We start from the raw sequence: 27,079 nt of genomic DNA, 5'->3' as shown, positions 1-27,079 counted from the left end.
TAGCTAGAAAATGTTTCTAAGGGCGTCCAATTTACAAGTACTAATATCTATATAAATTAATTATTAACTTTTATTAACATGTTAATCTATAATTTCACTGTAGACTCCTAGATTACCAGCAGAGATGCATCATTTTCTCTTTACCCCATAAAACACAAATCTAGCTCTGAAAAGAGCAGGAATTCTGTACTTTTCATCTTTAATGTTAGTTTATTGATGTGCTTATTTGACCACAGTGGTTTTGCTGTCATGTAATTGTTAATATATGAAAAATTAAATTTAATATTCCACTTCAGAGTATTACTGCTGCCACTGTCTATATTAGAGGGAAAATGGTAGAGGTGGCCACAGGGGCGGCTAATGATGGGCTAATGGAGGCCATGGCCACCCCTGACCCCCCATCTAGCTCCGCCCCTGACGAACCGTTGATTTGAACTTTTATGGAATGACTCTGGATGACTGAGAATCTTCACCAGCGTTTTAATTAGTATTAATTAGGAATCACAAACCGATCTATGAAACTAAACTGTATCACATTTTAAACATTCCAGCCTCATAAACTCTAATATTGTATATCTGGGTGGGTTTCCTGACCGGGTCACCGTCGGACTGGTTCCGATCAGAGCATAAACCCAGGGTCGCATCAGAGTGACTCATCTTCACCACAAACCATCTGTTACTCTGTGCGTCATGACGTCATCCCAGATTCTCTGAGCGGCCCCAGCGTGAAGCCTTCAGAATAAAACGCCTCTCTGTCTGCTTATCGTAGTTTCTGTGGTTCTGCAGAACTTTTCCAGGTTCTGGTTCCGCTGGGCTCCTGCAGGTTCTCCTGGTTCTGCAGAACTTTCAGGGCTTTCTGGGTCCAGGTGAGTCCGCCCACGTGAAGCTGCCTGCCGTGGACCACGTGGTTCTGACAGTTTGTTTTCCACAGGTCCAGTTGAGGAGCAGCAGGTGAGGTCCAGCAGGTAAGGACCGGTTCTGACCAAACGGCTCTACTCTGAGGTGTCCCAGTGGTTCTGGTGGAGCTGCTGGTTTTACTGGTTTTACTGGTTTATTAAAGTCTGCAGCTGCTCAGAAACTCTTAATGCAGAGCAGCACTGAGGAAGGTGAGGATGTGATGAAGATTAGGAAGATTACTTCCGGTTCTAACATTCATTTGAGATCAACCAGAACCAGAACCAGCCGTCTTGTATGGAGGGCAGTGAGTGCCACATTTAATAAAGTGTTATTTTAATAAACCTGGATATAGATTTTATTAATTAATATATAAATATTATTTAGGCCTCAAATATAAATATAGATCTTATTTTATAGCGTGATAAATTATTTAATGTTCCACTGTTGAAGTAGTTCTACACCATAAATTAATTGAACAGAAATCCATAGAAACTGTGACGTCTGATTGGCTGCTTCTCACTGAGCTAAACTTCTTTTACGTTAAAGTCAGTTTTATCAGCAGGAAAGGTGGAAATAATTTCTAAAATGTGTTTCCATTTATTTACAGGAGCTGTGAGCGACTCCAGCCTCTAAAATCTATTTAATTAATCCTCAGAGCGCTTGAATCACAGTTAGCCCCGCCCACTTTCATCCTCGCTTTAGAGACCAAACTGTATAAAAAGGCTGGAGTGGAAATTAGTGACAACACATCAGAAAATGATTTAACTTGAGTAAAAAAAAAAACATCCCTTATCTTTCTTATTGAGAAGCAGTCAATCAGACATCAGTGTCTCTATGACGGCAGCTCTAGTCCCGCCTTCTTGGCTTTGATGAGCTTGTAGCAGTTTGAATTATTTTATGGTTTCACTGCTTCTTAAAATCAAATGAATATAACTAAGATAATAATAACGACACTAATTGTGTTTATTAAATAAAAGACTTTAAAAAAAAATTTTTTTTTTAGTTTTAATAAATTAATGCCACATTTAAATATATTTATTTACTGTGGCCATTGTAACCTTCCATGTGTTGGTGAAGATTCTCAGTCATCCAGGTCAGAGTCGTTCCAAAAAAGTTAAAAACAATCAGCTGGACTTCGTTTTCCAAGTTTGAAGACGTTTCTCTTCCATCCAGGAAGATTTTTCCATTTGAAATGTCAGGATTATTATTGGAACTCAACGCTATTTCTGACATTTTGAATTGAAAAAGCTTCCTGGATGGAAGAGAAACGTCTTCAAACTTGGAAACAAAGTCCAGTGGATTGATTTTAACTTTTTTTGAGTCACCCTTTGTAGTTTGGAAGCACCTTAGTCATGGTGAGATGAAGCCTCGTTGAACCGTTTTGGCCAAATTGCTTCAACGATCCCCACAGTTCATGAAGCTTCATGTGAATATGTCCCCACCTACTGGTGGACGGCAGAACTACAGTTAGTAATAGAATCTGGGATTTTTTTGCAGTTGTTTTTCTTGTTATTTTCCCATTTAAGTTCCTTTGAAATTTATGATTGGTATGTATAATAAAATCTTTTTTTAGGTTTTGTTTATTGTAAATATTTCCTAGAAGAGAAAAATCATTTAAGGTTCACTGTTTTTTCTGTAAGTTTAGTGAAATAAGCAAACAGTGAAGGCGTACGAATTATAGTTTTTCCACAGTTTTTGGTTTTAATCGGGTTGGACGTTATGTGTTCAACTAATCTTTTGGTTAAACCAACCAATCTAATTTGGCAGAGTTTTTACCCAATCTTTATTTTTACTTGGACAAACCAATACAAACTAGTCACATTAGCCAAAATACTTGTTAAGTATATAGACAACTTAAAAACAAAACAAAACAAAAAAAGTCCAGGTGGGTCTTGAACCGTCGGCATCAGCATTGGAAGTTAATGTCTTACAGCTGATGCTATTGCCAATAGCAACTGTACAATAGAAAGAAACATTGCTTAGTACTAATGTTACAGCTGGAATCAGTGGCTTTCTCAGATTCTGATCATTACATTGTTTATCTCACCAAATTATAGTTGGATAACAAACCAATCTACAGTCATGGCCAAAAGTATTGAGAATGACACAAATATTGTATTTTCACCTGATCTGCTGCCCTCTGGTTTCCATGTCAGATGTTGCATCACATCCAGAAATACAATTGCATCATATTCTGAGTAACCAAAGCTTTTAATGACAGTTAGAATGAGTTAATGCAGCAAGTCAATATTTGCAGAGTTGATTCCTCTTCTTCAGGACCTCTGCTATTCTCCCCGGCTGCTCTCAATCAACTTCTGGACCAAATCCTGACTGATAGCGTCCATTCTGCACAATCAATGCTTGCATTTAGTAAGAAGGTTTTTGTTTGTCCGCCCGTCTCTTGATGATTGACCACAAGTTTCCAATGGGATTAAGATCAGGGGAGTTTCCAGGCCATGGACCCAACATCTCTCTGTTTTGTTCCCTGAGCCAGTTAGATATCAGCTTTGCTTTATGGCGAGGTGCTCCATCATGCTGGAAAAGGCATCGTTCATCACCAAACTGCTCTTTGACGGTTGGGAGAAGTTGGTCTGGGAGGACATTCTGGTTCCATTCTTTATTCATGGCTGTTTTTAGGTCAGACTGGGAGAGAGCCGACTCCCTTGGCTGAGAAGCAACCCCACACATGAATGGTTTCAGGATGCTTTACAGTCGGCATGAGACCAGACTGGTGGTAGCGCTCACCTCGTCTTCTCCCAACCAGCTGTTTTCCAGATGTCCCAAACAATGGTAAAGGGGATTGCTGAGAGAAAATGACTTTCCCCCAGTCCTCAGCAGTCCACTCCCTGTACCTTTAGCAGAATATCAGTCTGTCCCTGATGGTTTTCCTGGAGAGAAGTGGCTTCTTTGCTGCCCTCCTTCAGACCAGGCCTTGCTCCAAGAGTCTCCGCCTTACAGTGCGTGCAGATGCTTTCACACCTGCCTGCTGCCATTCCTGAGCAAGCTCTGCACCGCTGGTAGCCCGAACCCGCAGCTGAAACACTTTTCAGAGACGGTCCTGGCGCTCGCTGGTCTTTCTTGGGAGCCCTGGAGCCTTTTTGGCAACAATGGAACCTCTCTCCTTGAAGTTCTTGACGATGCCATAGATTGCTGACTGAGGTGCAATCTTTCTAGCTGCCATTCTCTTTCCTGTTCGGCCATTTTTTTGCAGTGCAATGATGACTGCATGTGTTTCTTTAGAGATAACCATAGTTCACAACAGAGAAGCAATGATGCCAAGCAGCAGCCTCTTTTTAAAGTGTCCAGTGGCGTCATTCTGACTGAATCCTGACAGATTGATCTCCGGCCCTGTCCTCATCACCACCCACACCTGTGTTAATGGAGCAATCACTGAAACATGTTAGCTGCTCCTTTAAGGCAGGAAAGCAATGATGTTGAAATGTGTTTTGGGGATAAAGTTCATTTTCTAGGCAAATATTGACTTTGCAATTAATTGCTGTTACGCTGATCACTCTTTAGAACACTCTGGAGTTTATGCAGATTGCTGTTATAAAAACTGAAGCAGTAGACTTTGTGAATATTAACATTTGAATCATTCTAAAAACTTTTGACCATGACTGTATTTTTAGAATCTATGACAGCAGCTCTCCTACAAACTCCCACATTTTGACTGAAGCCTGGTTTATTCTCAGAAACCAGGTCATCTGCTTCTTTGTCGCAGTTAACAAAGGTATGATTCCCCCGCCCCTCAACAGACACTCTGTTGCACCTCCCCAAAACTGTAGGTGACCGTAGACGCCGCAGACAAGAGGCTTCTGATTGGTCAATTCTACACCCACTCTACACTATGTCCTGTTTGGTCCCTAATGGCAGAACTCTGGGTGTAGTGCCGTACACAGCGCCTGGCTCACCTCGGACTCTATCCGAGACACCGTGCAGGACGCTAGTTTGTAGCTCTGTGCGACGGTCTGTTGGTTCGCACCCGAAGCCAAAACACGCAGCGCCACGGCCAGTCTTTGGGGAACACTCACGGGGGAACCGTGTGACGTCCGGCGTTGGATGAGGGGTTGTAGACGGCGAACAAGCTCATCACACGGACACCCACTATCCCAGCTAGTTCTTGCGTTGTGGAATAACAGAGCGCAGACCACGCTTCAATATTGGCCATAAATCTAAATATCTGCGTCGTACCTGCACAAGCTAACTGCGACACACTGCTGCCGGAGGATAACCAGCCCTTGAGGCTGTTTAAATGCCTGTCAAAGTTCTCGTGTGGTCTGAACCATTTACCGAAGTGGTCACCTGGTTTCACAGTAGAGAGGCTTCAGACATCATCAATTTTGGCCCCTCCTCTAAATGAATCACGCCTCCACACGCACTTCAGGGAAACTCCCCCCTCCATTACTCAACACACACCTCAAATGCCTCGGCTCATGTCTTAACAGCATTAAGGTTGTGTCCAAACATTCGTCCTGACCTCTGACCCCTCCATCATTATATAGTGACCCCAGTTGCCTGATCGTTCAGATGGATCTACAATAATCTTCGCGCCGCGTTCATTAGTCATGTGACAAGAAGCTCCTGCAAAGCATTACTAGGATATATCTGCTCGTATAGTGACCATGGATAATCACTACTTTTCAAGGTGCATTGTGGGAAATTTTTCATCCACTACTTCTCCATTCCCCGCTGAAAAGATGGCATATAGATGGCGAACATTCAGACACGGTCATGGGAACAGAGAGCTAGTCCACAGTTGGCGTCGTCATCAGAGACAGGAAGTGGCAGTAAAATCTGACGGTGAATCACAGCGACGTCCTTCATCATCAATGTTTTCAGGGTCTGCTAATGAGATCAAACCTGATCCATAAATGTTATTCCATTCATCAAGACTTCCTGTTTCTTTTTTATGTATGTCAACCCTTTTGTTTATTCAATGAATTGGCCAAAAAAATGCGACATTAGAAGTTTATTCCTTAATAAAATGGCTGCTTATGGATTGATTGTCGATCAGATCCATAAACTTCAGGTGAACTGGTTCATTGGTTACATCCGTAGTTCTGTAGGATCTGAATGCTGGTTCTGGGTCAATTAGTTGTTCCTCAGACATGAAGTTCTGTGAGGTTTCTGGGTCTGAGCGGCTAACTGGACCCAATGGAACCACTGATTCACCGCTGTTGAACCGGGTCCAACCTCTGCAGGAACCTGATGACGCCACATCCAGCGTTGGATGGTCCTCAGCCGGATGTCCCGCCAGGTCTAGTGTTTGAAGAGGAGCTGAGAACCTGACCTTCTGCTTTCCCCGCAGGATGTCCACCACATCCCAGAAGCATCGGGATTTTGTGGCAGAACCAATGGGAGACAAACCGGTGACGGCGCTGTCCGGAATCGGAGAGACTCTGGGGAAGAAGCTGGAGGATCAGGGCTTTGACAAGGTAAAACCCAGAGGAGCCTTGGATCTGCTGCTTCCTCCCAGAACCAGAACAGATGTGAGGTTCAGGTTCTGCTCCGACAGCAGAACCACAGCCTGCTGCTGCTGGACTTTACATCAATGTTCTGAACCAGGAAGGACTCGATCGTTTCCTGTTGTTGGTCTAAACATTCATGTAGAGGATCTTTAAATCCATCCTGAGGGTTTGGGTCAGAACTCTAACAGGTCCATTTGGTATTTTGGTGCAAACGTTGGTGTTTTGTCTTTAGGTTTTTTGGTCCCAGAATCTTATCTTGTTCGGTTCTGTGTTTCCAGGCCTCTGTGGTTCTGGGTCAGTTCCTGCTGCTGAAGAAGGACACAGAGATGTTCACTGATTGGCTGAAAGATGCCAGCGGCGCCAACTCTCGGCAGGCTGGATCCTGTGCTCAGTGCTTGAAGGAGTGGTGCGATGCCTTCCTGTAAGACCCGCCCCCTGTCCATGAAGCCCCGCCCCTTCATCACCCACTCTTTCTAAGTGCCTTAGGGTGTGGGACTCCACCCCTCTAAACGAGCCCCGCCCACCCATCCCTCGTTAACCTTCTGCTGGTTCCTGTCTTCATTAAAGTGCTTTGATCTCCCCTCTGAGTCTTTCTCTAGTGCTGAATTCACAATAATTGATTTAATCAGTCTAAATAAAATGGACAATTAATTAGCTTTGCAATAAACTAAGATTTAAAGTGACAGTTTTCAAACTGCAGAGACGTTTAATTTTGATCGCAAAATTGGGAGACTAGAACACAGACCAACCTGCATCAGTTCAAACATGACTCAAAGTTGCTTTTCATTCTTGAAATGATGGGTATTTTTTGAACAGCAGTAATAAAGACATTCTTGAGAAAAAGCAGTTTTTATTCTATCCTATGTGTTCTACATCATTTTAACCACAAATGCAGAAAATTTCAGACCTTTAGCTCCAACAGTTCCAGAGCTGTGGGGTTTGGAACTTCTGGTGTCAGCTTGGAGCTGCGCGCAATGGCTCCACCTGCTGGTTAAACATTTTACCGGCGGAATTTTATGCATTCTGAGTTATTACCTCCACTTAAAACCAACTGGTCCGCCGACGACGTGGTGGGTTTTAAGGTGTTAACAAGACTTTCTCACTCCAGCCTTTTAGACGGTGTTAAGTTTAAAGGTTTCCTTCATTAAACTCAGACTGTCTTCTGTCTCCTTACAGCCAATAATACCGTTTGATTTCCTGATTTAATCAGGAGAGTTTGGTTGTAATTGTGTTCATATGATCAAAACATAATTTAGTAGGTCCTTAGACACGCAGTTATTTATTAGAAATAAACCTTGCATGTCCGTTTGACGAGGATCTTATTAAAGAATGATCGGCATTAATTCACAGAGAGCTAAAGGGAGAGGATTCTACTGAGACTGACAGGATATGAGATTAATTTGTTTTTGGTTTGTTTACTTTGTTTACAGTAGATAAAGAACTGCTGAAATTATTTGCAGATTCCACATAAATAGATTCATTAATTCCACAGGGAAGAAGAATTACTTTAGGATTAAATTCACTGGTTGATACCAACCTACTGAGCCTACTGGCCCAATCTGAAGCCGTTCTATGGGACTGATAGCCGCTAATAACGACCATTTATTGGGACGATAACATCTGAAACGCTGCAGCAAACAGCCACTGATTTACTGAGTAAAAGAGACTGAATCAACATGAGGAGGAACCCATGAGATGATGAACAGGTTCTATTTATTAGAATAACGTCTTTATTCTTCATCTTCACCTGCTGACAGATGATTTCACCTAAATAGATCCACTGATCTACGACCATTCAAGAAATAAACACAATATTTTCACCGTGACAACATCTGTGGCAAGCCGATTTGATATGTATTAGTATTCCTGAATAGGTATTCTTGATATCTAAAAAAAAAAATTCCTTGTCAGAATGACAACTGCAAACAAAAAGACGCCCTTCACATCTAGAATAAACTTTCTGGATGTCTGGAATTCATTTCAGATTCCCATATTCCTATTATTACTGGTTTTTATCTGTATTATTTTGACAATGAAGAAATGTATCCCAGATATCATAAATACATTTTCAGTCAAGCTGATAAATCCCACAATGGCCGCTTAAAATCTGTAAACGTTTCTACATAAAACGTATTTTTTACTAGTACAATGTTTGTTTTTTTAATTTTAACTGTGAGTGGTTCTACTTGACTTGATTAAACTAGTTTTTAGCAGCCTTTGGAAAATGGAAACTCAGAGGTTCTGACTTTAGGCTGGATCAATTTAGAGCTGCAGGTTTGAATCCTGAGTTTATTTAAACCTGCTTCGTGAAACGAACCACAGGCGCTTCATTACTTGTCTTCAAATGCTTTTGAAAACACGTGTTTGAAGTCCACAGATAGAAGAGACAAGACCTACCTTGGGATATAACAGCTCTTATGCAATATTGAACAACTGCTACATCGTCTGGAAAAGTTTTTGTGTTTACAGTCAAACTGCGAAGAAGTTCTAATGTTATCCTGCAAATTATCCATTCAGGATCGATTCCAGCTGCATGTTGGTTTGCAGGAGCATGGGGACCCGGCATGCTGGGAGGGGCGGGGCATGGTTGGGCTTAGAACACGTTGATAACTGCTAGCAGTTCCAGTTATGGTTATTATTATTCTCGCTAAAACGTGTTCTGCAGCCCATGTGGGCTCGGAGCGTATCGATTCAATCAGGTATCCAAGTACAGAAGATGCGCTGCTACTCAAACCAGAAACAGGGCTGATAACGCTTTATATTATGGTCTTATGGTAATAAGACATTTATAAGTGCCTAACAGGTGCTTATTAACATTATTATGTGTTAATAAGACGATATATGTATTAATAGTGTCATAATTTTGTTAATAGCAGACTATAAGACATTTATAATAATTCATTAGAAACATGTTAACTATTGTTGATGCTTAACTATATTAATAAAACCTCTATTATTATCTCATAAATTATAATATATCCTGCTGTAGATAATATGAATATTCTTCACGTCTCAGCAAACAAAGTAAAATTGGTACAATTATATACAACAATTTAGTGATATAAAAAAAAATAAAAATAAAAAAAACTGTTTTCTCACCCCTGGTGGGGTGGTATGTGTCATCCTCGGGTCCTCTACCAGAGGCCTGGGAGTTTGAGGGTTCTTCTATCTTAGCTGTTCCTGGGACTGCGCTCTTCTGGACAGAGACCTCTGATGTTTTACCTGGAATCTGCTGTAGCCACTCTCCCAGTTTGGGTGTCACAGTAGCGACAGTGGAGAGGAAAAACTCCCTTTGAACAGGAAGAAACCTCCAGCAGAACCAGGCTCAGTGTGAGCGGCCATCTGCTGAGGCCCACTGGGGTTCAAGGAGACAGAAGCAGACATAGAAAAAGAAACATAGATACAAAAGGCAACTGTCAACCAGCTCCACAGGCGGCCCCGTCCAGGAAACACACAGCCAGGCAGACGAGCTCCGAGCCAGCTCCCATGTCAGAGGATGAAGAGACCACATCCAGTTAGTCACAGTCAGAGAAACAGGACTACACTGGAAAACAGGCCAAGCTCCAACATCTATAAACAAAGGTGTTGATGGCAGCAGCACAGCTGATATTTCTCTCCAGGATGGAGTCACAGCCAAACAGGAACAGACCAGATGAAGCTACTATGAGAAAAAGCAGAGAGAGCAGAACGTTAGAGATTGAACTAACAGATTCTGCAGAGTGGGAGAATAGAGATAGAATGAAGCAGAATGATGAAAAAGGGGTCCCTATGTCCTCCAGCAGTCTAAGCCTATAGCAGCAGAACTATACAGGTGCTGGTCATAAAATTAGAATATCATGAAAAAATAGATTGATTTCAGTAATTCCATTTAAAAAGTGAAACTTGTATATTATATTCATACATTACATACAAACTCATATATTTCAGATGTTTATTTTGTTTAATTTTGATGATTACAAATGACAACAAATGAAAATCTCAAATTCATCATATCAGAAAATTAGAATATTACTGAAGACCAATAAAAACAAAGGATTTATAGAAATGTTGGCCAACTGAAAAGTATGAACATGAAAAGTATGAGCATGTACAGCACTCAGTATTTAGTTGGGCCTCCTTTGGCCTGTATTACTGCAGCAATGCGGCGTGGCATGGAGTCGATCAGTCTGTGGCACTGCTCAGGTGTTATGATAGCCCAGGTTGCTCTAATAGTGGCTTTTAGCTCTTCTGAATTGTTGGGTCTGGTGTATTGCATCTTCTTCTTCACAATACCCCATAGATTTTCTATGGGGTTAAGGTCAGGAGAGTTTGCTGGCCAATTAAGAACAGGGATACCATGGTCCTTCAACCAGGTACTGGTAGCTTTGGCACTGTGTGCAGGTGCCAAGTCCTGTTGGAAAATGAAATCTGCATCTCCAAAAAGTTGGTCAGCTGCAGGAAGCATGAAGTGCTCTAAAACTTCCTGGTATGTGGCTGCGTTGACCCTGGACCTCAGAAAACACAATGGACCAACACCAGCAGATGACATGGCACCCCAAACCATCACTGACTGTGGAAACTTTACACTGGACTTCAAGCAACGTGGATGAAGTGCCTCTCTTCTTTTCCTCCAGACTCTGGGACCTTGATTTCCAAAGGAAATGCAAAATTTACTTTCATCAGAGAACATGACTTTGGACCACTCACCAGCAGTCCAGTCCTGTTTCTCTTTAGCCCAGGCAAGACGCTTCTGACGCTGTCTGTGGTTCAAGAGTGGCTTGACACAAGGAATGCGACAGCAGAAACCCATGTCTTTCATACGTCTGTGTGTGGTGGTTCTTGAAGCACTCACTCCAGCTGCAGTCCACTCTTTGTGAATCTCCCCCACATTTTTGAATGGGTTTTGTTTCACAATCCTCTCCAGGGTGCGGTTATCTCTCTTGCTTGTACACTTTTTTCGACCACATCTTTTCCTTCCCTTCGCCTCTCTATTAATGTGCTTGGACACTGAGCTCTGTGAACAGCCAGCCTCTTTAGCGATGACCTTTTGTGTCTTGCCCTCCTTGTGCAAGGTGTCGATGGTCGTCTTTTGGACAACTGTCAAGTCAGCAGTCTTCCCCATGATTGTGTAGCCTATAGAACTAGACTGAAAGACCATTTAAAGGCTTTTGCAGGTGGTTTGAGTTAATTAGCTGATTAGAGTGTGGCACCAGGGGCCATCAATTTTGAACCTTTTCACAATATTCTAATTTTCTGATATGATGAATTTGAGATTTTCATTTGTTGTCATTTGTAATCATCAAAATTAAACAAAATAAACATCTGAAATATATGAGTTTGTATGTAATGTATGAATATAATATACAAGTTTCACTTTTTAAATGGAATTACTGAAATCAATCTACTTTTTCATGATATTCTAATTTTATGACCAGCACCTGTACAGATAGCTCTATGCTTAACATATATAACCAATCTTTCAGTATTTTCTGAATACAGAAATAAACTGAATTGTTTTTGCATTCTGGATGTAGACCATTCCAAAAACAAGGTGCTGTTGGGCTGAATGCTCTGCTCCCCACAGAGGGTCAGGTGGACTGACTGCCATAACTCTCAGATCCATTGTTGCCATGGTTACTGTGGTCAGGCTGATCTGGATTATTTCATCCATCCAGTAATGAAAACAGAGGAGTTGTGTATAGTGCCCTTTGTTTTAAATGATGTAAAAAATGTTCCTCCTAATGTCCGCTGGGCGAGAAGCCAGTTTTTAAGTATTTGCTTAAATACTTTGCGCCTGTTGACCTCCGAATAATTCTGATCATTTTCACATCGGATCGTTTTAATATTATTTGCTTTTTTAATTGTAAAGTCTGTGGAGTAACTGATCTATCAGCCGGTCTCCAACCCAAACCCCAGCATAGCCTCCATATCTGGAGACTTAGTTCATATCTGTGATTTAATTCTTCTGTTTTTAATTTGCGTCTATCCTGGTTTAAACTTCCTTTTGGCTCAATGTTTGATTCTATCTGTTTGTGATCTATGGGAGCCATTCAGAGCCTCAACATGAACAGAAAAGACATCAGTCTACAGGATGAGTCTCTATCATCTTTACCAGTTTAGCTGCATTGAAAAGCTTCTTTTTAATTCATTTTAATCCCAAAATAACGTCTGACATCATCAGGCTGCTCAGAATTACACAGCTTGAATAAAAAGATGCTAAATCTTTATTAACAGATAAAGTGTACAAAAATCAAACATTGGAATCAGGGATTTATAGAAGGTCTAAAACCAAAACATTTTAAATCTGGGAAGGACTCATGGTGCGGCTTTCAGCCAATCAGGACGCAGGCCTTCGTCTCCAGATCCACCAATGCAGTTCTGAGGAGTCCAAAGGCGTCATGTGACCCTGGAGGACGGAGGGAACCTGAGGGAACCTCCCACAGCGGGACAACAGGCCGTCCTCAGAGGGAGGTCCCACACCAACCAGCGAGCGCCGCTTGTTAGGAGCAGGTGATGATGCAGGAGATCAGGGTGGATGGAGGAGGACATGGATGTTCCCTCAGTTCCTGAAGGCTGCAGTGATCTTCAGCACCGCGTCTGATCCATGTTCTTCTAAAGGAGACCCGTCCCACCAGCTGCAGGGACGGATGTTCTCCTGCAGCTGCCATCAAGACCATCACCACAGAAAAATGTTTCTACATCCAGAGAAGAAGAAAAGGAACCAAAGGACGGTTTTGCTGGTTCTGACCAGGAGAACCTCTGGATCCTCCAGGAGCAGCTGGAGAACGTAGAGCTGGACAGAACTCCTGATCTGGATCCTTTGGTTCAGAGTAGTGGAGTTCCTCTGGACTCCAGAGATCCAGAACCTCCCAGTGGTCCTTAAGAACCGACCCGGACCTTTCAGAGTTCTGCAAAAACAGGAAGTGATGTCACAGGAGCAGCTGGTTCCTGCTCAGGTGAAGGGAAGAGGCTGGTTCCAGAACCTGGGCCCGTTCTGATGCAGAACTATCCAGTGGTTCTGGTTCATTGTCTCCCCAAGGCCTCCAGATGTTGGAAGGTGGCCCCCAGGGCCCAGCTGGTCTCCACCCGGTCAATGGTCCGGGCCAGCTGTGACGGGTCAAACAGCAGAATCAGAAACAAACTGGGTCACAGATCGGTTCTGGTTCTGGGGGTCCAGACTCACCCTGAGCTGCTTGTGAGGCGGGAAGCCGAGCTCCTGCAGCAGGACGGAGATGTAGACCAGGTCCAGACAGAGGAAAGGGCTCTTCTGCGGCTCCGCTGGAGCGCCGCACTCTGCAGGAAACAGCTGGTTAGAGCCGTCCAATCACAGGCCAGGAGCGGGTCATATGGTCTACAGCAGGAGCCCCATGAGGGAGCAGAACCAGAACCATGTGGGCTGCAGCTGGAGAACATCTGGGTCAATTGAGCCTCTAATGCTACGTTCAGAGCGAACGCAGCAGCAGCAGCTAAAACGCCATGCTGCTTCATTTCTGATGCTTTTAGTTTAGTTCTGACGCGGCTGAAGCATCTTTGCTGCTCTGATGGTGCAGGAACTTTTTCTGCACCTTGATGCATCAACCATCAACCTTACATGGAAACCAGCTGATTCTCCTGCCTGCAGTCTGAACGTAGCGTTAGGATTCCAGAACGGACCGTGAAATGTAAGCTGGATTGTCGAGTTTTCAGTCTCACAACAAATCAATGTTGAAAGGCTCCCGCTAATATGTCCGCCTCATTACAACCAGCTGGTCGGACCAATGAGGTGCCAGCGTGTTTTTAGGGGCGGGGCCTGGAGGAATGACAGCAGTCAGAAGGGCCTTGGCGGGGCATTACAAACATGGCTACGATGGAGGACTCACCTGTCGATGCCGCGTTTGAATCAGTTATAGATGGGAAAAATGTCTGCGCTTTTCTCAGGACAGGATTTGGAAAAAGTTTGATTTATCAGCTAGTTGTTAAAACACTGAAGGAGCTGCAGATGAATCCGATTGTGATGCTGTGATTGGCTGAAAGAATATTATGGAGGGCGGGTACTAGCTGGCACATCAGCCAATCAGCTCACAGTATTCCACTAACATCCCTCCTTTTCACAGACAGGCTGAGGGCAGCCATCCCAGACTGATAACGCAGAACTCAGTTCTACGCATCAGTCCATCTACCAGGCCTTATTGGACCCTCCCTCCCTGTCTAACCCTGATGTTCTGGTTCTGCTGGTCCCGTCTGGACCTTTCCTGCAGAGAAGGCCCAGAATTACCGTAAATCCTCTAATAATGGCCTGTATTCCATTAGTGGCCGGGTATTAGTGGTCGTATACAGGCCAGGGCTATGATTAGAACCAACCAGTCCTCAATAGCCTGTAGTAGTAACATACAATTACCACAGGGGGGCAGTGTTTGCTAAGGAAGCCATTAACATGTAAGGTCCCATCCTTACAGAGATCATAGTCGCCCCCATCGTTCTGATCCACAAGTGATGAGGAGATTATAGGAGAGATGAAGAGGAGGAGGAAATAGTGGAGGATTAAACAGAATTGGAGGATTTTTGTTTTACTTCAAACTAAACGTGACAGTTTGAATGAGCGGCAGGGTGATTAAACCTTAAGTTGCCTTTTGTTATGAATAATTATCACCATGGAAAATTTTAACAATGCACTACGTTTGCTTTGTGGTGAACAGCGTTAAAATGACAGAATTTAGTTGGCCTTCGTGGTTCTGAATCCACCCTCAGATATATGATACCTGTAGCCGACTTCCACTTACCCTAAAACAAATAAAATATCGCTGTGTGGCAGAACAGTTTTTGTCCCATTTTTTTAAAGTTTGCAAAGATTCCATTCTGTGAAGGCTTTTGTTTTCTCGTATTGCCGTGCAGAAAAATTGCCTGGAAGATGTCTGAATAATGTTCTGTATATCACTATGGTAACTGTACTCTTTCAATAAATGAACCTCGTATTAGTTATATATTATAGGTTCAAAGAGACTAAATCTGTTTTTTATTCATTCCACTGGTAGTCTGTTTGATCAAATAGAAATAGAGGCCTGCCTCTAATTCTGGCCTCCTTCCAATAATGGCCTGGACCAAGATGCACCTGAATGAAATAAAGGCCCCGTCCTATATTAGAGGATTTACGGTAAGCAAATCAGTGCAGTCTGTCCCTGCAGGTCCGAGGTTCTGCAGCCAGGGGGCGCCATCTCACCTTTTTTAGCAGCCTGGATGTAGTCAGACACTCTGATGGTTCCTCCCTCCTTCTCACCTGCAACCAGAGGAGAGAATCAGAACCCTGAAAACAGCTTTGGAGGCCTGATGACATCAGAAACCTTCACTGCAGCTCTTTTTATCTGTGGTTCTGGAGCCAGCAGAGGAGGTTCCACTCTGAGGTCATGTGACCTGTGTGATTGCAGACGAGCCGCAGGGCAGCAGCGTCCCTCCTTACCAATGAACATGAGGTCAGCGGCGCGTTTGTAGTAGTAGGAGAAGGCGTAGAAGTCCACGTCTGGCGCCTCAGACGTTCTGCTCAGCTTCCTGTACAGAAATTTCTGCACCTTGTTCAGGCACGCCTCATAAACCGGCTCCCCTGAAACAAAGCACAAAGGTTCCTACCTGCCCCAGCTGCATGCTGGGTAATCTCTGATCTATGGGGACCAGTGGGATCCCTTTACCTGGCTTCTGACCCTTCAGGGCGTAGACGGCGTCGGCGTGCTCCCAGTGACCAGAAAACCCCGGGGGGAAGCAGGGGCTGACCAGCTCAGTGCTGCCCCCTACGGCTGGAAGCACAGAACAGCGTCATACAGGCTACTTCCTGCTTCCTGTGCCCACCCCTCACCCCCTGGTCACATGTTTCCATGGCAACCACTCCGCCTAGAACCTCCTGAATCTGCAGCTCATTGGTTCTTCATGGTGTTCCACAAAGTCTGTCTGATGGTTCTGGTTCTGGTCCTCATGGGGAACCGAGGAGAACCAGTACCTGCTGTAGAACTACCTGCCCTAGAACTACCTGCCCTAGAACTACCTGCTCTAGAACTACCTGTTCTAGAACTACCTGCTGTACAACTACCTGCTGTACAACTACCTGCTCTAGAACTACCTGCCCTAGAACTACCTGATCTAGAACTACCTGCTCTAGAACTACCTGATCTAGAACTACCTGCCCTAGAACTACCTGCCCTAGAACTGCCTGCTCCAGAAAGGCCTGCTATAGAACTACCTGATCTAGAACCATCTGCCGTAGAACTACCTGCTCTAGAACGACCTGCCCTAGAACTACCTGCTGTAGAACTACCTGCTGTAGAACTACCTGCTCTAGAACTACCTGCTCTAGAACTACCTGCTCTAGAACTACCTGCTCTAGAACTACCTGCTGTAGAACTACCTGCTCTAGAACTACCTGCTCTAGAACCATCTGCCGTTGAACTACCTGCTGTAGAACTACCTGCTCTAGAACTACCTGCTGTAGAACTACCTGCTCTAGAACTACCTGCTCTAAAACTACCTGCCCTAGAACTACCTGCTCTAGAACCATCTGCCGTAGAACTACCTGCTGTAGAACTACCTCATGTAGAACTACCTGCTCTAGAACTAACTGCTGTAGAACTACCTTCTGTAGAACTACCTGCTGTAGAACTACCTCATGTAGAACTACCTGCTCTAGAACTAACTGCTGTAGAACTACCTTCTGTAGAACTACCTGCTGTAGAACTACCTCATGTAGAACTACCTGATCTAGAACTACCTAATCTAGAACTACCTAATCTAGAACTACCTGCCCTAGAATTACCTTTTCTAGAACTACCTGCTCTAGATCTACCTGCTATGGATCTACCTGCTATGGATCTACCTGCTCTAGAACTACCTGCTCTAGAACTACCTGCTCTAGAACTACCTGCTGTAGAACTGCCTGCTCTAGAACTACCTCATGTAGAACTACCTGCTATGGATCTACCTGCTCTAGAACTACCTGCTCTAGAACTACCTCATGTAGAACTACCTGCTCTAGAACTACCTCATGTAGAACTACCTGCTCTAGAACTACTTGCTGTAGAACTACCTGTTCTAGAACTACCTCATGTAGAACTACCTGCTATAGAACTACCTGCTATAGAACTACCTGCTATAGATCTACCTGCTCTAGAACTACCTCATGTAGAACTACCTGCTATGGATCTACCTGCTATGTATCTACCTGCTCTAGAACTACCTGCTCTAGAACTACCTGCTGTAGAACTACCTGCCTCAGAACTACCTGCTCTAGAACTACCTGATCTAGAACTGCCTGTTGTAGAACTACCTGATCTAGAACTACCTCCTCTAGAACTACCTCCTCTAGAACTACCTGCTGTAGAACTACCTGCCTCAGAACTACCTGCTCTAGAACTACCTGCTCTAGAACTACCTGATCTAGAACTGCCTGCTGTAGAACTACCTGCCTCAGAACTATCTGCTCTAGAACTACCTGCTCTAGAACTGCCTGCTCTAGAACTACCTGATCTAGAACTGCCTGCTTTAGAACTACCTGCTCTAGAACTACCTGATCTAGAACTGCCTGATCTAGAACTGCCTGCTGTAGAACTACCTGCCTCAGAACTATCTGCTCTAGAACTGCCTGCTCTAGAACTACCTGATCTAGAACTGCCTGCTGTAGAACTACCTGCCTCTGAACTATCTGCTCTAGAACTACCTGCTCTAGAACTGCCTGCTCTAGAACTGCCTGCTCTAGAACTGCCTGCTCTAGAACTACCTGATCTAGAACTACCTGCTGTAGAACTACCTGATCTAGAACTGCCTGCTGTAGAACTACCTGTTGTAGAACTACCTGCTCTAGAACTACCTGCCCTAGAACTACCTGATCTAGAACTACCTGCTCTAGAACTACCTGATCTAGAACTACCTGCCCTAGAACTACCTGCCCTAGAACTGCCTGCTCCAGAAAGGCCTGCTATAGAACTACCTGATCTAGAACCATCTGCCGTAGAACTACCTGATCTAGAACCATCTGCCGTAGAACTACCTGCTCTAGAACGACCTGCCCTAGAACTACCTGCCCTAGAACTACCTGCTCTAGAACTACCTGCTCTAGAACTACCTGCTCTAGAACTACCTGCTGTAGAACTACCTGCTCTAGAACCATCTGCCGTAGAACTACCTGCTGTAGAACTACCTGCTCTAGAACTACCTGTTGTAGAACTACCTGCTCTAGAACTACCTGCCCTAGAACTACCTGCTCTAGAACCATCTGCCGTAGAACTACCTGCTGTAGAACTACCTCATGTAGAACTACCTGCTCTAGAACTACCTGCTGTAGAACTACCTCATGTAGAACTACCTGCTCTAGAACTACCTGCTCTAGAACTACCTGCTCTAGAACTACCTGATCTAGAACTGCCTGCTGTAGAACTACCTGCCTCAGAACTATCTGCTCTAGAACTACCTGCTCTAGAACTGCCTGCTCTAGAACTACCTGATCTAGAACTGCCTGCTGTAGAACTACCTGCTCTAGAACTACCTGATCTAGAACTGCCTGATCTAGAACTGCCTGCTGTAGAACTACCTGCCTCATAACTATCTGCTCTAGAACTGCCTGCTCTAGAACTACCTGATCTAGAACTGCCTGCTGTAGAACTACCTGCCTCTGAACTATCTGCTCTAGAACTACCTGCTCTAGAACTGCCTGCTCTAGAACTACCTGATCTAGAACTACCTGCTGTAGAACTACCTGATCTAGAACTGCCTGCTGTAGAACTACCTGTTGTAGAACTACCTGCTCTAGAACTACCTGCTGTAGAACTACCTGCTCTAGAACTACCTGCTGTAGAACTACCTGCTCTAGATCCTTGGTTATAGTCTCCCCATGGTTCTGCAGACCAGCTGCTCTTTCCTTTCCTTTTTATTTTTTAACCTCAGCAGCAGTTTTTCTTCTTCTACAGAAGCGGTTCTACCGGTTCCCTCCATCTAGTTCTATGCTCCTCTGCTGAGGAACAATAAAACCACTTCTAATGTGTTTGACTGTAAAAACAAGCTGGAGTCAGAATAAACGGATCAGAACCGCTGCAGAGACGGACCCTGATCAGTGGAGCCGAGCTTCTTACAGCAGATCAGCAGCAGCAGCTGCTGCCAGGCAAGGAATTAATCTTGCAGCGAGTTATTAAAAGATTAGATAATGGCTTATTTATCTGGCTGATGGCGGAGATGAAAGCCGAGTGCAGAACCGGAACCAAAAGAAGGTCAGGAACTCACGGGGCGGAGCGTCGGCGCCGCGCAGCACGGCCAGGCGAGCCGACATCAGACCCAGACCCAGATAGCTGCAGACAGAAGGAGGAACCCGTCAGCGTGGTTCTATGGCACTCTAGTTCTACATGTCCCTCTGTTGTTCTATGCATGTAGTTCTATATTTCTATCTCTGAGGTTTACATTGAAATGTCTGACGTTCTAGTTTTTTACTTCCGGGTTCTACATTTCTATCCTTTTGTTATAAATGAGGTTCCATCTCTCTGGTTCTACGTCTCTGGGGGTTCTAGATCTATGTTTTTTCCTTTATGTGGTTCTAGATCTGTGGTTCTTCCTCTCTATGATTCTAGATAAGAGATTCTAGATTTGTGATTCTAGATCTGAGGTGTGAACCTGTGTGTGTAGACGGTGTGCGTTCTGTTGAACATCCTGAAGGTTCTGATGTCATCAACCGGGGACATCTGGATGGTTTTCTGTAGAGAGATGAGAACCAGAATGGATCAAATAGAACAGGAATAAATAGATCAGATTGTAGATCAGAGAAATGAGCCGTGCTGGCCCGAGTGGATCCAGCGCCGGTTCCGCGCGGGTCGACTCGGAACCTTCCTCACTTCGTCTCGAGGACTGAAGGCGATCTGGGTCGAGCCGCCGCCCAGGTCCAATATCCCAAAGCTGGGTGGTTCTGACCCGCGAAGACCATCTGGATGGAGACCAATCAGCAGTCAGAACATTCTGGACGGTTCAATAAAACAAACTGCCTGGTTTCCCTGGTGACCACAGGTTGGACCAGAACCAGCAGCTGGACCGGGTTTTGCTCGTATCAGTTCCAGTTCCAGGTAAACACTGCTGGTTCTGAGAGGCCCGGTTGGTTACCAGAATCCTGTCAAATAGGTTCTGGTCTCATCGGTTCCAACTGGACTTTGGTTCCGAAACATTCAGGTGAAGCTGAATCAAACTGGAACCAAAATGGCTTCAGAACCAGCTCCTAAAGGTCCAGTTAGGTTCCGAGTATAACTGCTGCACCCTCAGAACCAAACCGACCCGTTTCCAGCAGATCAGAACCTCAGAACCTGAGGCGTGGTGCCGTTCAGACCCACCTGTCAGGAAGTTGATGGTGATCCAGGCAGCGATCCCTGCAGAGAGAAGAGGAAAACCAGCAGGTCAGGTTCTGATTCTCAGCAGCACAGAACAGATCAGAACCACAGGTACATCTCCAGACCCGGCAGAACCGAGTCCGACTCGCTGCGCTTCCTGAAAGTTCTGACTGATCAATCCAAAGTTCACTCGGTGGACCGGGTTCTGCAAAACCGCTGGAGGTGGCGGTTCTGGTTCTGACTGCATGGAGCAACCAGCCTCTGTGAGAACCAGAACCCAGACCCGGTTCTGATGGCACTATTCCAGTCAGAACAAAGAGATGAAGGTTCTGTTGTCCAGTTGGACCGGCTCTAATCTGACTCTGAGACCCGGTTGGTTCTGCAGAATTTAATCCTTTTTAGTGTCGATCATCATAATGTTCTGATAAACGGGTCAGAACCAGAACTGACTCCATGATCTCTGTGGGCCGGTCCACTTCTCCTTCAGTGATCGTTGAAGTGGATGTTCTGACCCAGACTAGTTCGGACCAAACCGGAGCGACCTGCTCTTTGGAGGTTCTGTTTGGAGATTCTTCTCCTCGTTCTAATCACGTCCTTCAGGGTCAAAGGTCGCGGGTTCTGGTTCTGTATGTGAAGCGACCCGAATCCCCAGAACCTCCAGTTACAGCCTGATTCCTCAGAACTTTCTCCTCTGGTTCTGACCCGGTTCTAAGCTGAGAACATCTGGTTCCACCTGTTGCTATGGGAATGGAGACTGTAGGTGAAGCGTTGCCATGGAGATGTATAACAGAAACGGGGAAAGTCCAGAACTTTCTGGATGGTTTTGGTGGTGTAACAGAACCAAAGCCCGGTTGGTCTCATGTGGACCATGTTACCTTCATCGGTTCCGTCCATGATGGACACGCTGTCCTCTGCAGACAGGAAGGGAGACTCCTGGAACAGCGCCCTCACCTGGAGAACAGACCACAGGGTCAGGATCATTCAGAACCAGAACCTGCAGAATGAAATTTGTTCTGATGGACCCGGCTGGTCAGTTTCAAAGCAGAACCAGGTCTGGTTCGGACCATCAGAACCATCCTGCTCTGAGATCAGACTGAGGTTCTGGGATTAAAGAAGGTCTCTGTCAGAATCTTCCAAAGGTTCCTGGTTTAAGGAACTGGGTCAGAACCAAGCAGACAGTCCCACCTGGTCTAGCAGCTGGTTGGCCTTTTCTCCAGGCAGCAGCCTCAGACCGGCTGTCGCTTTCAGAACCACAGGGGTTCTGGTCCACATGGAGGGAGGGACACTGGATTTAGCAACATTCAGGAGCTCCATGATGCCAGGAGAGCACTGCAAAGAGACCAGAGGACACGGTAGAGACTGACCAGAGGACACGGTAGAGACTGACCAGCGGACACGGTAGAGACTGACCAGCGGACACGGTAGAGTCTGACCAGAGGACACGGTAGAGACTGACCAGAGGACACGGTAGAGTCTGACCAGAGGACACGGTAGAGACTGACCAGAGGACACGGTAGAGACAGATCAGGGGACACGGTAGAGACAGACCAGAGGACACGGTAGAGTCTGACCAGAGGACACGGTAGAGACAGACCAGAGGACACGGTAGAGACAGATCAGGGGACACGGTAGAGTCTGACCAGAGGACACGGTAGAGACTGACCAGAGGACACGGTAGAGACTGACCAGCGGACACGGTAGAGTCTGACCAGAGGACACGGTAGAGACTGACCAGAGGACACGGTAGAGACAGATCAGGGGACACGGTAGAGACAGACCAGAGGACACGGTAGAGACTGACCAGAGGACACGGTAGAATCTGACCAGAGGACACGGTAGAGACTGACCAGAGGACACGGTAGAGTCTGACCAGAGGACACGGTAGAGACTGACCAGAGGACACGGTAGAGACAGATCAGGGGACACGGTAGAGACAGACCAGAGGACACGGTAGAGTCTGACCAGAGGACACGGTAGAGACAGACCAGAGGACACGGTAGAGACAGATCAGGGGACACGGTAGAGACTGACCAGAGGACACGGTAGAGTCTGACCAGAGGACACGGTAGAGACAAACCAGAGGACACGGTAGAGTCTGACCAGAGGACACGGTAGAGACTGACCAGAGGACACGGTAGAGACTAAACAGAGGACACGGTAGAGACTGACCAGAGGACACGGTAGAATCTGACCAGAGGACACGGTAGAGACAGACCAGAGGACACGGTAGAGACAGATCAGGGGACACGGTAGAGACTGACCAGAGGACACGGTAGAGTCTGACCAGAGGACACGGTAGAATCTGACCAGAGGACACGGTAGAGACAGACCAGAGGACACGGTAGAGACAGATCAGGGGACACGGTAGAGACTGACCAGAGGACACGGTAGAGTCTGACCAGAGGACACGGTAGAGTCTGACCAGAGGACACGGTAGAGACAAACCAGAGGACACGGTAGAGTCTGACCAGAGGACACGGTAGAGACAGACCAGAGGACACGGTGGAGACAGACCAGAGGACACGGTAGAGGCTGAACAGAGGACACGGTAGAGACAGACCAGAGGACACGGTAGAGACTGACCAGAGGACACGGTAGAGACAGACCAGAGGACACGGTAGAGACTGACCAGAGGACACGGTAGAGACAGACCAGAGGACACGGTAGAATCTGACCAGAGGACACGGTAGAGACAGACCAGAGGACACGGTAGAGGCAGATCAGGGGACACGGTAGAGTCTGACCAGAGGACACGGTAGAGACAGACCAGAGGACACGGTGGAGACAGACCAGAGGACACGGTAGAGACAAACCAGAGGACACGGTAGAGACAGATAAGGGGACACGGTAGAGACTGACCAGGGGACACGGTAGAGACTGACCAGAGGACACGGTAGAGACAGATCAGGGGACACGGTAGAGACTGACCAGAGGACACGGTAGAGACTGACCAGGGGACACGGTAGAGACAAACCAGAGGACACGGTAGAGACAGACCAGAGGACACGGTGGAGACAGACCAGAGGACACGGTGGAGACAGACCAGAGGACACGGTAGAGACAGACCAGAGGACACGGTAGAGACTGACCAGGGGACACGGTAGAGACTGACCAGAGGACACGGTAGAGACAGACCAGAGGACACGGTGGAGACAGACCAGAAGACACGGTAGAGACAGACAAGAGGACACGGTAGAGACTGACCAGGGGACACGGTAGAAACTGACCAGGGGACACGGTAGAGACAAACCAGAGGACACGATAGAGACAAACCAGAGGACACGATAGAGACAGACCAGAGGACACGGTAGAGACAAACCAGAGGACATGGTAGAGACAGACCAGAGGACATGGTAGAGACAAACCAGAGGACATGGTAGAGACAAACCAGAGGACACGGTAGAGACAAACCAGAGGACATGGTAGAGACAGACCAGAGGACATGGTAGAGACAAACCAGAGGACATGGTAGAGACAAACCAGAGGACACGGTAGAGACAAACCAGAGGACATGGTAGAGACAGACCAGAGGACATGGTAGAGACAGACCAGAGGACATGGTAGAGACAAACCAGAGGACACGGTAGAGACAAACCAGAGGACACGGTAGAGACAGACCAGAGGACACGGTAGAGACAAACCAGAGGACATGGTAGAGACAGACCAGAGGACATGGTAGAGACAAACCAGAGGACATGGTAGAGACAAACCAGTGGACACGGTAGAGACAGACCAGAGGACATGGATAGAGTCCAGCCCAGCTGTCTCCTTCAGGACAGCCAAAGAAGACGTACCTTCTGTGGATCATCGGCGTACTCAGAAAGACCCGGTTCGATGGCACTGAAGGTCTCGTTGTCGAGTCTCAGAGATCCTGGAGGAAGAAGAACCCAGATCCAGATCACCACGGTCCCCCATCATCCAAAGCACTGAAAGCTGAGAACCACAGCAGTCCGGGTACCTTGGTTCTCAGTCTGGAACCTGAAGACATGGACCCTGGTCCCAGTGCTCCCAGCATCAAACATGATGCCGTAGACGAAGCCATCGGACCTGTCCACTTTGGTTCTGCCCGACCCGGGTAGGAGGTGTGGAGGCAGTCTGTAGGATGGCGTGACAGAGGAGTGGTGCTTCAGGTAGAGAACGTAGAAGACCAGCAGAACCAGGAAGACGAAGAGGCCCAACAGCTTGGATCTCTTCATCGCCGCTCATTCTGGGTCCACCTGGAACCGAAGCCCAAAAACACAGAACTTTAACCTGAGCCCAGACCAGAACCGGACCGGAGAGCTACCTCAGAGCCGAGTCGGACCTGAACAGAACCGCAGCAGGATGCAGAACCTCAGAGCCCAGACCAGACCTGAACAGAACCGCAGCCTGAACCAGAACCTCGGAGCCGAGTCGGACCTGAACAGAACCGCAGCCTGAACAAGAACCTCAGAGCCGAGTCGGACCTGAACAGAACCGCAGCCTGAACCAGAACCTCAGAGCCGAGTCGGACCTGAACAGAACCGCAGCCTGAACCAGAACCTCGGAGCCGAGTCGGACCTGAACAGAACCGCAGCCTGAACCAGAACCTCAGAGCCGAGTCGGACCTGAACAGAACCGCAGCCTGAACCAGAACCTCGGAGCCGAGTCGGACCTGAACAGAACCGCAGCCTGAACCAGAACCTCGGAGCCGAGTCGGACCTGAACAGAACCGCAGCAGGATGCAGAACATCAGAGCCGAGTCGGGCCTGAACAGAACCGCAGCCTGAACCAGAACCTCGGAGCCGAGTCGGACCTGAACAGAACCGCAGCCTGAACCAGAACCTCGGAGCCGAGTCGGACCTGAACAGAACCGCAGCCTGAACCAGAACCTCGGAGCCAAGTCGGACCTGAACAGAACCGCAGCCTGAACCAGAACCTCGGAGCCGAGTCGGACCTGAACAGAACCGCAGCAGGATGCAGAACCTCAGAGCCGAGTCGGGCCTGAACAGAACCGCAGCCTGAACCAGGACCTCGGAGCCGAGTCGGACCTGAACAGAACCGCAGCCTGAACCAGAACCTCGGAGCCGAGTCGAACCTGAACAGAACCGCAGCAGGATGCAGAACATCAGAGCCGAGTCTGACCTGAACAGAACCGCAGCCTGAACCAGAACCTCGGAGCCGAGTCGGACCTGAACAGAACCGCAGCAGGATGCAGAACCTCAGAGCCGAGTCGGGCCTGAACAGAACCGCAGCCTGAACCAGAACCTCGGAGCCGAGTCGGACCTGAACAGAACCGCAGCCTGAACCAGAACCTCGGAGCCGAGTCGGACCTGAACAGAACCGCAGCAGGATGCAGAACATCAGAGCCGAGTCTGACCTGAACAGAACCGCAGCCTGAACCAGAACCTCGGAGCCGTGTTGCCATGGCAGCTATCAGCTGGTATCAGGTCCGTTGTTCCGGTTCTTCAGGTTCAGATTCCTGGTCACACCCACAAATAAATTTCTGTAGAACCGGTCCAGTTTTGGGTCATTTAGGTTCATCTTTATGAATGAACTAAGATCTCAAATGGATCCCAGAACCAACGGAACCAACATTTGGACTGATCGGCACTCAGAGGGATTCAGAACCACGCAGCTCTGCTCAGTTTCCATAGAACAGAAGTTCAGAATCAGCTTATCTAATAAAATGGATCAAAATCCACTGGTTGATTATGGGAGGCAGCTGCTCAGCATGATGCTGCCACCACCGTGCCCTGCTGAGGTTTCATTGGTCCATAACACGGTACTACGTTTAAACCCAGAGATCTGGTTTGGTTCTATGGGTCTGAATATGATAAGTTCGGAACCAGAATCTGGTCTCAGGCTCGGTTCGACCCAAACCACCGAAACCGTCCGTTCGGGTTTCTGTCTGAGTTCTGACCCAGTTTTAGATCAGAACCACTTATAGTTCTCCTGTAGATGGTCCAGTTGGTTCCGAGCTCTGATGGGACATCAGGCTGAGAGGAACCTTCAGAGGAGATGGAACCAGTTCCTCTGAAGGTTCCTCTCAGGTGGAACTGGGGGCCAGTGACCCTCAGAGAGACAAAGCTTTGATCTCACCTCCTCCTGCAGGAAACGTCTGGTTTCTGGTCGCTGGAGAATCTACGGAAGCCTGGAGGGTCAGCAAAGTTCTGACTTTTCTCTATGGAAACAACCGCTTCGCCTGGCTTTGATGATGATGATGATGAAGCCGCAGTGTGAACCGGAAATGAGCCCGTAGAACCACCGAACGGAGCCGAACGGAACCGGTCCGCTGCTGGCTAACATGAGCAGCTATGACGGTAAAGTTTCGGTAGAACTACATTCCTGTGTTTACGGTGCGGCGCGCCCTGATGACGTCGCGCTCCATGGGGGGTGACGTGGCCAGTAATGCGTGGATTCAAATGCAGCCACTCATCCCGGGTGTAGTGGCAATTGTTT

The 27,079-nt window shown here is 46.7% G+C and overlaps 2 protein-coding genes across 4 annotated transcripts; one reads left to right on the top strand and one right to left on the bottom strand.

The window, feature by feature from the left end:
• Positions 1-693: 693 nt before the first annotated feature.
• Positions 694-7,202, top strand: LOC119794272 (barrier-to-autointegration factor-like protein). 3 transcript variants are annotated; one of them, XM_038301745.1, is made up of 4 exons: positions 694-866; positions 932-965; positions 6,206-6,332; positions 6,644-7,202. In XM_038301745.1, the coding sequence occupies exons 3-4, from the start codon at positions 6,207-6,209 to the stop codon at positions 6,788-6,790; spliced, it is 273 nt and encodes a 90-aa protein (XP_038157673.1). In that variant the 5' UTR covers positions 694-866; positions 932-965; position 6,206; the 3' UTR covers positions 6,791-7,202. The 3 variants fall into 3 exon arrangements, with proteins under 3 accessions (XP_038157673.1, XP_038157683.1, XP_038157690.1); XM_038301755.1 differs by lacking the exon at positions 932-965; XM_038301762.1 differs by lacking the exons at positions 694-866; positions 932-965 and adding an exon at positions 1,085-1,201.
• Positions 7,203-12,527: 5,325 nt separating this feature from the next.
• On the bottom strand, positions 12,528-27,051 carry entpd6 (ectonucleoside triphosphate diphosphohydrolase 6). The gene is made up of 14 exons (XM_038301731.1): positions 26,720-27,051; positions 24,618-24,876; positions 24,454-24,530; positions 21,845-21,988; positions 21,535-21,610; positions 20,663-20,698; positions 20,177-20,265; positions 19,959-20,038; positions 19,575-19,639; positions 16,004-16,108; positions 15,778-15,918; positions 15,541-15,597; positions 13,528-13,637; positions 12,528-13,451 (listed from the first exon to the last, which is right to left on the bottom strand). Exons 2-14 carry the CDS (start codon positions 24,853-24,855, stop codon positions 13,368-13,370), a joined length of 1,302 nt encoding a protein of 433 aa, XP_038157659.1. The 5' UTR covers positions 24,856-24,876; positions 26,720-27,051; the 3' UTR covers positions 12,528-13,367.
• Positions 27,052-27,079: the final 28 nt, after the last annotated feature.

The sequence above is a fragment of the Cyprinodon tularosa genome, unplaced genomic scaffold (assembly GCF_016077235.1).
Source record: "Cyprinodon tularosa strain WSP-4 unplaced genomic scaffold, ASM1607723v1 ctg1127, whole genome shotgun sequence".
NCBI classification, from domain to species: domain Eukaryota; kingdom Metazoa; phylum Chordata; class Actinopteri; order Cyprinodontiformes; family Cyprinodontidae; genus Cyprinodon; species Cyprinodon tularosa.
Note: the sequence above shows the minus strand (reverse complement) of the source record. Positions and strands in the feature narration are given on the sequence as shown.

Excerpts from the sequence above, each read along its gene's own strand:
- LOC119794272 (XM_038301755.1), top strand. The coding sequence starts at position 6,207 with ATGTCCACCACATCCCAGAAGCATCGGGATTTTGTGGCAGAACCAATG. Across the intron at positions 6,333-6,643 it reads AGGATCAGGGCTTTGACAAG|GCCTCTGTGGTTCTGGGTCA; the intron begins GTAAAACCCAGA and ends CTGTGTTTCCAG.
- entpd6 (XM_038301731.1), bottom strand. The coding sequence starts at position 24,855 with ATGAAGAGATCCAAGCTGTTGGGCCTCTTCGTCTTCCTGGTTCTGCTG. Across the intron at positions 20,266-20,662 it reads CACCATCAACTTCCTGACAG|ATGGTCTTCGCGGGTCAGAA; the intron begins GTGGGTCTGAAC and ends GTCTCCATCCAG. Across the intron at positions 13,452-13,527 it reads CGCCTCACAAGCAGCTCAGG|CTGGCCCGGACCATTGACCG; the intron begins GTGAGTCTGGAC and ends GACCCGTCACAG.